This window comes from Lipophrys pholis, assembly GCF_963383615.2.
Source record: "Lipophrys pholis genome assembly, chromosome: 7".
NCBI lineage: Eukaryota > Metazoa > Chordata > Actinopteri > Blenniiformes > Blenniidae > Lipophrys > Lipophrys pholis.
The window spans coordinates 11,742,807-11,753,981 of NC_137638.1; the positions used below are offsets into that span (position 1 = coordinate 11,742,807).

An 11,175-nucleotide genomic window follows, 5' to 3' on the forward strand; every position below is an offset into this window, starting at 1 on the left:
CTGAGAGAGAAGCAAGAGGAGGAGGGTGATAGAGATGTGCTGCAGACTGGGAGTTATGACTGTGTGCATGAAAACCAAAGAGGGAGGTTTGTGCAGGGGGGGGATCCCCACATCCAGAAACCATGCACAACCCCCCCCCCCCCCCCCCCTATAAATCCATCCATCTTAAAACCTGAGAAACAGAAAACAATTGTTACTCTGAGAGAGTTAACAGACTGTCTGAAGCAGGTGGATCGCATTGTGAGTTTAACTGTATGACTTTGCAATGTTCTGTCCTGCTGGCTCAGTGCTGGCATCAATAATCCATGCAACTTGCTCTTGCGGTGGGACAGCAGAGCACCGAGGGCTTATGTAAGAGAATGTCACATCAGAGCGTTGGGATTGACCCTCCAGAACCCAACCTGACTGACAAGAGGCCAGAAAACCACACAAACATGTTAACAGAGGAGAAACATGCAGGCTTTTATCCGGTCAGCAGGCTGCGTGGCTGTACACCACACATGAACGTCAACTGGAAACAGACATACGCCGTAAGACTTTGACATCTTTAAACATGCCGGCCCGTTCCCTGTTGTTTGATAAGGTTGATGGTGTCTTCGAGTGATGTCACTGGCATCTCCTCAGCCTTGGTGACCCGAGGGACGAGTCAGAACAAGCTGCTTTCTCCCGTGTTTCAGTGAATGTCCCGCGTCAGTAGATTCCCCCTGCCTCGCAGAGAAAGACAGAGATAGACAGGCGGGGAGAACGTTTCATCCCATTCCCCTTATCTGCCAGGCCAAAATCCCCTGCCTCCGGAAAGCAATTTAAAGGCCAGGCGGAGACAGAAGAGAGAGCGAGGAGGAGCGATGCAGGAATGCAGCCTCATGATAAAACTGTTTCACTTGAATGAGGGTTATATCCCAAACCAGTGTACTACACTGAAAGTACATTCAAATAGAAAGCAATCAATTACTTTTATAAAACCTCCTCTTTTAGAACATTATTTCCACTAATCCAGCATGTCGTACTCTCACAATAATGTAGGATTAGAGTGTAAAACGTACATGTATGACAACTGAATGATCATTCAAAACAATAAAAACATGATTTTATGAATCAGTGAATATTTCTGTATTTTCATGGTGAGTTGTTAAGTGTGACTGTTTTGTTCATTTCAGTCAGAGATCAACATGAAGATCTAACCAGATGAACAGGACATAAACCTACAGGGCGAGAGACGCAGGTCCACTGCTCTGTAATGTCTCTGACTGGGTAGTTAGTGTCAGAGGGGAGTGAGCTGGTTACAGTACCACTGCCAGCGTCCAAAACCAACTTCTCCCTGCTGGAACCTGAGTCTTCTACCAGGCAGTACAATGTTCAGCCTGAAGGGAGTAAAAACCATTTTTAATTTGCATGTGAGATTACTTTTTGTTAGAAGATGCTCACAAAGACAGGCCACACAGTGGTGTAGTGACTATCACAAGTTCATCACAGTGAAAATGCCCCAGGTTTGATTGTGAGCTCAGGAGCCACGGTATCTTCCCAACGTCTCCTCTATGTTCATTGTTACTCTTAAGCTGACCCCAGGTGTGATTGTGTGTCTTTTGTGTCCTGTGATGGCCTTCACCCAGTGTCAGCTGAGATTGGTTCCAGTGCCTCACGGCAAAGAATTAGATCAAATGTACAGAAGATGGATGGATGATTATAAAGAGTTGCTCACTGTGTTTGAATAACGAAAGTAATTAATGCCAAGGGTGCAAAGAGTCACTTTCAATACTGTCTTTTGATTAAATAAATGTGTTTATCTTGTAACCTGCCTTTTCCCCATTGCCACTGGAATCGGATGAAGCACCTTGCGACCCTGAGTTGGATAAAGTGGTATAAAAGGTGGATGGATGGATAACATCTATATCCTGCACCACAATCACATAACAACTACGGGATTATTTAATTCAATACAATAAATATTTTGATGTTAGAATGAACCAGACCTTTGCTGAAAGGCAGCGACATTAACAATAATGTGCAGCTATAATTCTCTGTGTTTTATGATGCAGTTAAAGTTACATCTTGAAGAGTCCAACTGCTTTCAGATATCACCTTCAACATGCGGGCTTGGAAATGCCGGGGCCTCTGAGGCATCCGTGCCCAATTAACGGACGGACCACGAGAGAGGCACAGCGGCAGGTTCTGTCTCCAGGTCTGTCACTGGAAATCTCTGCAGGGAGACATTTTGGGAAACAGGCTTATCAGCTCTGTTGCTGAGAATGTGGTGATCAATACTCTTATGTCTGCACAGTGAGTAACATGAGGAACTGCAGCCGTCTGGCAGATTTCTCAGCACAAAGTTTAGAAACGAATGTAAACTGTCCGCCGAGCGCTGTCTAAACACACTCTGAAGCTCTTCAGCTTGCTGTCACTGTCACCATAAACCAGCATTTTGCAAAGACTATTTTGCGTTGAGCTGCTCGTTAACCAGTTAACCAACTAGTTCCAGCCTGTTTAGCCTTGTGGCTTGATACTACCAGATGGAGTAAAGAGTAACTCAAAGAAGAAGAGGGGTAGTAAGCAGCAAAACAAACAAAACAACACAACAAAAACGGTTGATCTGGGCAGCTCCCCGGCGGTGCATGCAGTCTGTCTGAGAGGCAAGTAAAAAGAAAAATCACTAAAAACACAAACCCACAAAAGGTACTAACCTAATTAGTCAACAGATCGTCCTCCTATTGTTTTGATTTGTGCAAATATTTACCATGTGTTGCTGCTATCAAATTTAAAATGAGCCAAAACGTTGTATGAAATGGTCAAATGTTGGATTTTCTTTCAATGGGCCAAAAAATTTGGTTTGTAAAACTTCAAAACCATTACATTGTGTTTGTATTTACATTTAACACAACACCCCAAGTTTTGGGGGATTTGGGCGAGGTTGCGAGCCTGTACATATCTGATGTGAGACATAGAATTCCAGGAGTGTCCTCATGAACAAACTAATGTCAAAACTTTACATTGGCGACACAGAGTCACGTGGTTATAGGGTTACACATCTTTCGCACAATCTGGACTACTGTAATACTTTTTGAAAATACAAAACAAAACAAAAGAAAAAACAGAAGCATACCACAAAAGTTATACCATCGATATATGTGAGAAAGGAACTGAGATACACTTTTTACGTGCAGCTCTGACTCAAAGATCCATCGTCTGACTGGCCCAGTTTTGTCGAAAGCAGCTCTGGCCATTAACTCAAAGTTACAGCTCTGACAGTATTATGAAGCACGGCTGATTCTGCAATTCAGAAGTGGAAACCCCAATCAGGTCGGAGCGTCACTGCTCCGCTCCAGGACATAATTAATCTTAACCTTGATGGCAGTGCCTAATTAAATATTGAGGCAGCTTAAATGGCTGCACTGTCACTTCGCATTATCAGTCACTTCTCCGGATGACAGTGCCTCGTCTTTCCTGTGCTCTGCGTCTGGAGACAAACACTTCTCGCCTTATCTGAAGCAGCGGCTCTATCTGGTGAGCCAGCAGCAGGCTTATTGTGCCGTACAAAATAAAACAGTGCAAGTGCAGCAGGCCTCGTCCGTCTCAGGAACGTTTCAGCACAGAGTGAACGGCAGCTGAAAGCTGGGGCGAAATTCTCCAACTCGTTTGGATACACAGGGTCATCGAAGTGCATTCATCAAACACAGCTGACGTACAGAAATCCATACAAAAAATAAAATCTGCTCATCCGGCTTCACGGTGCAGGCTCAGCCCTTTCAGCTGATGAATTGTCAGTTAAGAGAGGAGGCTGAGATTACAATGACAGGAAATCCACTGTCATTTTATAATCTACTCTTGTCTCGTCCACTGCTGTGTGATTCTGACACGACAGGTAGGAGCAGAGTCAGATATTCCAGTGACAGCGGGAAAAATGTCTCCTTTCAATATGAGGGAGTTCATTCAGTTTGTTCACTGACCTGCATGAGTTCAGACCCGGAGCTGTGAAGGTGCTCCACTCTAATAACGCGGCATTATGTCCGTGATGCACTGATGCAACTTCACTCTGAAACTGAGCCAGACAAAATGCCTCTTTATGAGGAAGAGAGGGGAAAAAAAAAAAAAAAAGCTCTTGCGGGGAAGGTTGGTGGCTTAGAATGAAAAAAGAAGTGACCAAATCTAAAGCATTATTTAGTCCAAAGACTGAGCACACACAGCCGGGCTCGCGAGGTGAGGTAACAAAACATGCCATCAGCACTTCCAGAGCACACCCATTAACACATATTTGTTTAATACAGGAAAGAAAAAATCTGAAAATTAAAACAAACAGTGAAAGTGACCTCAGCTTGTTGCCAGGCAACCATCGAGCAGCACAATCCTCCGTAAAATGTTGAATGATCCTTTTTACAGTTCGTTTTTCTATGCAGATCAAAGAATCAATACCGAACATGTTAATTAGTGAAGGTGACATGTGCTACATGGTTTATTGTCATCTTTATAGATACGGCAGGCCATAGCGTCCATAGCGTCCATAGCTAATGGCTTTAAATAAACAACAGCACTAAATCAGTCACAGAATGTCATGACTTTTTGTTTTTAATGATTCAAATGGTAATCCTTTAATATCAAATGGCATTAAAAATTTGAAAATGTGCCTTTCAAGTCGTGATACATCTGTACAGAAAATGCATTTGTGGGATGAGCAATAGAGCAGGGTTCCACCCATGAAAGACTTCAATAGCCTCTCTGCCAATGCCAAACAGCTCACTCTGCTGTTGCATTTTGTTTTATGCACTGGACGTCTGAAGTCTGAAGAAACCAGATTAAATGTGCATTTGAACATTTTTTTCATCTAACAAACAGGAGCTACGTCACCGAGTGTGGAGGAGCCATACAGAGACACAACCCCAACCTCACACACACCCAGTCACCCACACAGCCAGCTCTGCTGCTCATCCTACAAATGTACTTTTCTTACAAACTTTGCACCATATAAAAGGAGAATAAACTGGCTTTCTCAGATTATTATTGTCTTTTATAGGATGAGTGGAACTCCTACATTGGTACAGTGCAGCATGGAGGCAATCAGCATGCTTCACTGCTGAGACGTAACAGAAGTTCAGATTGGTGAGAGAGCATCGAAACTCATCTGAACTGTAAGTCGGGCCTCTGTTATCTTCGTCTGGACATCGGCCTGCAGACCGTTTTCAGGGTTGATGTCAGGCCAGCAGGTCTGAGGATGATGAAGGTCAGTGATACCACAGTTGGAAAGGCAGCTGAGAAGAGTTTTGGCCCTGCAGACAAAGTGGAAAGTAATCGCTTGGCTGTGGCTCAGTTGGTGGAGCGAGTCCCTTTCTAATCCTGAGGTTGGTGTTTGTATCACCCCCAGTCCAGGTGGGACCATATGCACTACTTTTGGGCCAGACGTGGAGCCCACGGTTTCTCCCCATGGTGTTCCAACACCTTGGGTCATTACTGGTTTGTGATTCTGTGAAAGATATGTAAATACAAAAGCTCATAGAAGGTATTGAGACGACTCAGGCAAAAAGAAAAGAAAAGAACTCTCTGAGTAAAGTCTATTCATCATTGACACCTGCCAGAAAAAGAAATCAGCTATTAAGCTTCAAGCAAAGAAGAAGAAAATCCATGAATATACCCGACAGGCCACTCTGCACTTGATAAAACACAAAGAAGCAACAGCAGCAGATGAAATGTTAAACCTCCTATGAGTTTGAAGCTTGGATTGGGAGCTTCTGGAAGACTGCTTTCCAAATCAGGAGAACATCACTTCCTCTCTTGTACTTTACGTTCTGACACCAGCCTCAGAATACTCACTCAGAATCTCCCCCAACGTCTTCAATCAGTTTAGTCCAAAGCCCTGCTTCTATTTCCCTTGACAGAGTTTATGCTTTTACTCAAGCTTTCTACGACCCTACTTCTATCCAGCACTCTGTGAGCCGCAGCCCTTCCACCGATGATCTCCTGTGGCTCCCCCTCCTCTTCTGAACAACTGCAATGTCAGCATTCTTCCCCATGGCTGCACTAATGTGTGCTGAAAATGACCCACACAGTAAATCCATCATATTTATGTCACATAACTACAGTCCCAATCAAACCTGACAAGGCTTATTCCAACATTTTAAAGACATTTTTTACAAATTTTATGCTGTTTCAAAGATTAGATTAGACTCTAACATATGAATATTTTTTACTTTTTCCATAATAGTGTCATTATCTGAGATGCTGGGCCATCAGAGGAAATGATAGTAATGTTGAGAATTAGATGTAAATGTGATGTTAACGACAAATAAAAAAAATAAAAAATCTAGAGCAAAGTTTAAATAGCAATAAAAAAAAGTATATTATATAATAAAGATAAAATACCATGGGAGAATATCCCCCCCCCCCCCACAGAGCTTTCCCAATGGGGAAAAGGAATCCCCTGACTCCCAAACTGCACCATCTGCCCTCGCTGAAGTTCTTTTCCTCAAAGTTGCAGCAGGAAACACGTTTCAGCCTAATCATGTTCCAGCAGGATAATGTAAAGTAGTGAGGAGAGTCAGACTGGAGCCAGATGTGTCTGCCCATCAGATTAAACCTCTGTGAGGATTAAACTGGTCTGACTCTAAAGCTCTGACTGCAACACACACACACACACACACACACACACACACACACACACACACACACACACACACACACACACACACACACACACACACACACACACACTGACCTGCTGTGACAGTATCAACCATTTATGACGGTGTCAGTGACGCAACTTCTGTGAAACAGCGCGAGGCGTCCAAATCCTCCCAAATACAGCCAAGGCACGAGCACGCAGGTTTGGACAGATTGAAGGAGGTAGGTGGTGTACAACTATGTTATTTAGCTTTTCAAACACACACAGACTAAAAAATGTCAAAATGTAAAATAACCCAAACTCACACGTGCGCGCACAGGTCAAAGTAATTGGCAATCAGAATTAGACTAAGGTTGTAAAAGTGCACCATCTTGTGGTCACTCCTGGTTATTACATGAAAAGCAGTTCTAGCGATCTTGTTGACTTGTTGAGTGCAGCACACACACACGGCAATCGCTCCCCAAAGACAATTACAGCTAATACACTGTTAAAAATTTTAAAGTAATATTTTGTATGTTTTTTCATTTTCAATGCATTTTTTTCTATCCTCGGTTTGGACACATACTATTGCTGAGATTCATATAATTTGTCTGTTGATCCAACTCATTTTCCATCATACAGTTTAAACCTGTTCAGGGCTGTGAGGTGCTGGAGCCAAGACCTGATAACTTAGAGCAAGTGCAGGACATGGACAGTCTGTCACAGGGCAAACACTGGGAGACAGAAAACAACACAAACTCACACTCACATTTAGCATCACCAAAATAAACTCACATGTATGTTTTTAGACCATGGCAGGAAACGGAAGTATCCAGAGAAAAACCAACACAGACAGTTGCATATTTGAGTCCAGACCTTCTGAGGCACGAGTGCTAACCACTGCGGCCTCAAACCATCTTAAACAAAATCCACTCAGCACCAGTGTTTTTAGGAAATTTCCCCCCATAGTTACACGTGTTGTGTTTATACACACACATACATAGTGTATCCTCTTGTGTGCAACTATCCTGTCTTTAATCATCTGTACAATGTGGAGCTGTTGCTGTGATGACCGACTTTCCACATGTGGGATTAATAGTCTGATCTAATCTAATGCCTGCTGCTTCAGCTGAGACAATTCCTGCACGTGCGTTCCCTAATCAGCCTTAGCTTGGCTCTGCTGCTAATGCCACTTCATAAGGAATCTTTCACTGCTGCATCACTAATCCCAGGTCTCATATGGCATTTGTAATCTGAATAAAACACTGCAATCCCAAGAATAAATTGGAAAGAAATTACTGTTGTTGCATAACAAGTTCACATTGAACTGATAAGGTCATTCTGTAATGTCAGGCTGCACTGGAACGGGTCATGTTAGATGCCACTTTGCACTTATGTGCATAAACATTTATCTTAAAGAGGGTGCCATAAGTTTATAAATATCATTTAATCTCGTCATCATCATTATCTCATTGACAATAAAGGCCACTCTGTTTGCACTGGTTGACAGCACAGCAGGGTGTTGGGAGGCAAAGGAATGATTAAGTTCCCCTGACTGAAAGCTTCGAATGAATAAAGATCAAGACACTTAATATATGTGGTCCTGTTAAATTGAATTTTCTCATTTAAACAGACATTTAACAAAGCCGATTCATTTCTAAACTGATGAGTGGTGAAAAGAAATGGTTCAGATGATGTACAAGGTGAAAATAAAAAAATAAAAAGCACAGAAACAGCACTTGGAAACAAATTGAATCATTTATTCTTTTACCGGATTGGTGAATTTAAAAAAACAAAAGAGAACATGGGATCATGCGAGAATCCACAGAGTATTTACAAGTGTGTTATCTACAAAAAGAACATATGGGATGTTTGAAACCTGCTTCCAGCCCAAACAGGAAGAAATAGAGACAGGGACTCAAAGCCTGAGTGAGCGCATGCTGAAACTTTGCATGTCTGAACTCATTTACAGAAGAATTCAGTCGGAGGATGGATACTGCAGCCGCGGACACATTAGACGTGAGGGGATGAGAAACCTCAGCTTAAAGCGACCGCTGACCACATCTCTTCTGCCCCCGACTCACTCAGGACGAGTCCCGGTCGCCTGCTCTTCTCCATTCTCCCTCTTCTGGAATGACAGTAATAAACCTAGGAAGTCTCCTCATCAATCTTCGGTGCCAAGTAATATTTGACGTGCCCCATGTCAGCGATCTTGTACTCAACCACTGTGAATAGAAAGAGGTGAAAGTGTGAGCGGTAAGCATGACACGACGTGGTCACTTAAGAAGATAACCAGTCCAGCTCCTACCGAGGGGGATGTCAGCAGACATGTTGAGGGTGACCGTCTTTGACAGCGGCGTGGCTTTAGTGAAGAAGTTCAGGTAGTTGAGGGCAAAGATCAGCTGGACGGGCTCATTCATCTCAATGGTGACCTGAAGACCAACAGGGATGAGGATGACACTTGTGCCCAAGTAAAATGTACTCAACACAGAACTGCAGTCAACATAACTGTGATAAAAGTAAAATTAATGTCAGAAGTTCCTCGTGTACAATTAAGAAGGATGAGTCCACACACCGACAGATTCACTGTTCGGTTCAACACGCTGCCGCGATTCGACTCGTACTCACAGCTTCCTCCTCTTTGTCCACGTTGCTGGTCTGGGACAGCTTGATGTTGCCTGTGCCCAGCTCTCCTGATGCGGAGAACTTGACTCCATCCTTTGCGCAGGAGATCATGACAGCGTCACCGATCTGGGACAGGTCTCGACAGATGCGGGCAAACTCCCCAGAGGGCATCTTCACCACACAACTGTACTCCTGCTCCTGTAGACAAACGCAAAGAAAGACGACAAAGTCAGGAACACTGTGCTGAGACAGGGGAACATCTTGAAAGGACATTCAAACTAATTACTTACTGGAATACCGAGTTGCTCCACATCCAGATCCATCAGCTTCATCTCATAATCCGACACTTTCTCCTGATCTACAAAGACAAACGTAGGGGTTCATGAATCAAACTGTTCATTGGGACACAATTCATAGTTGAATCGACTCGGTGACAAAAACTTACTGAGGGTCTCAAATACAAGAGCAAGTGTGTCTGCATTGTCTTCTGCTCTGAGAGTGATGATGTCCTCGTTTCCAGCACACTTTAGGATTTTTGACATGCTGGATGAAAGGAAACAAAAAGACTCTTACAACCCATAAACAGATCTGACGAGAATGAAAAACCTGAATGTAAATCTTGATCCCATCAATAGACAAATCATTGTTACACCAGAGGAGAGTGTGAACCCAGATAATCAAAGTCTGCTAAGCAGTAGTGGGTTTAAAGTAAATTAGACTAAGCTTTGTTAATGTAAAAAATTTTAAAACAAAAAAACTATTTTCATTATTTCCAATGAGTTATAACACCGTCAGCTTAAAAGGTCATTTAAATCACAAAGATAAATGTAATGTCACGCAGCTCATGTAAACACTTGTTTACTGTGCTGCTTTACCAGCTTTAGTATTTTAGTTTGTTAATGAATCGCTGTGGTCTTTCATGACAAAGGCAGAGAGGAGCATCCGGAAGTGGATGTTCCCGGGTTTAACATTTCCCGCCAACTCTCCACCAGTGAATTTGGCGCTCAAATGACGTAAACACGTAACGACGTAGCGGGCGGCGCTTCTGATGCGGCGCCAAAAGTTTAGTAAAAAGCCATATATCCCGGGTCCGCGAACCATTAAAGCTCAAATTTGAACATTTAATGAGCGAGACGTTCGTGTTCGGTACAGAATGAAGCATGTCAGTTAGCTGGTGAGGAGAGTCACCAGGACAGGGACATGCCCGGGCATTTCTCCCAAGATGGCTTCCCTCTCTTGCCAGCATCACTCAAGAGTTATAAAATCGCAGCTCTTCACTTTGTTTTCGTGGCAACTTTCCGATACAAAAGCTGCGAGCTGAAGAAAGTACTCTGTTCTGTCTGTACGGGTTAGTGACGCGCTACTGCACCTGCTCAGGTTGACCCCCATGGCCAGGTTCCTGTCGCAGCGGTACGAGTCGAAGCCGTCGTGCCGCAGGGTGAGCTGCACCAGGGAGACGTGGGAAGAGTCCATGCTCTGCAGCGAGATGCCGGACGAGCTGACGTCCCAGCAGGCCTCCGTGATCAGGTCCTTCAGCGCCTCCAGCACCTTCTTCAGGATGGAGCCCTGCACCAGGCGAGCCTCAAACATGGTGGCTGTAGATTTGTTTTGCTAAGCGTCTGTGCGATGAAGAAGACTTTGAGCTCCGAGCTGCGCTGGAACTTCAGGCTTTGTGTGACGGGATGTCGGAGCGCACGACGCAAAACGCCAACTTCACCGCAGCAGAGAAGTCTGTGCCGAATGCGCGCGCTGGCGTCTGTTTATAATAATTCTGCGTCATTGCGTCACTTCCGCCGTCGTGATGTTGACGTCCAAAGCCATAAAAATATGGGCACTGGAATCCGCCATGTTGGTGAGGTAACCTCAAGACTAACGACTCATAATCAAACACGAAGAATGACATATAAATGAAATTCTTCATTAAACAGAAACTGTAACGAGTACCGTCTTTCTGATGAGTTTTTGTC

The 11,175-nt window shown here is 43.8% G+C and overlaps 2 protein-coding genes across 3 annotated transcripts in view; both read right to left on the bottom strand.

Annotated features, from left to right (window-relative positions):
- kcnip3b (Kv channel interacting protein 3b, calsenilin) overlaps window positions 1-7,629 on the bottom strand; it is a 67,559-nt gene extending 59,930 nt beyond the window's left edge. Inside the window, exon 1 of one of the 2 annotated variants that reach the window (XM_080468445.1) lies at window positions 7,379-7,629. The gene's annotated coding sequence lies outside the window, so the exon portion shown is untranslated. Of the gene's footprint in view, window positions 1-5,796; window positions 5,914-7,378 lie in introns of those variants that run through there. The other variant, XM_080468444.1, reaches the window with a different exon arrangement.
- A 693-nt stretch (window positions 7,630-8,322) lies between these two features.
- On the bottom strand, window positions 8,323-10,986 carry pcna (proliferating cell nuclear antigen). Its single transcript, XM_080468381.1, has 6 exons — window positions 10,578-10,986; window positions 9,654-9,751; window positions 9,499-9,566; window positions 9,212-9,406; window positions 8,892-9,015; window positions 8,323-8,808 (listed from the first exon to the last, which is right to left on the bottom strand). The coding sequence occupies exons 1-6, from the start codon at window positions 10,796-10,798 to the stop codon at window positions 8,732-8,734; spliced, it is 783 nt and encodes a 260-aa protein (XP_080324507.1). The 5' UTR covers window positions 10,799-10,986; the 3' UTR covers window positions 8,323-8,731.
- Window positions 10,987-11,175: the final 189 nt, after the last annotated feature.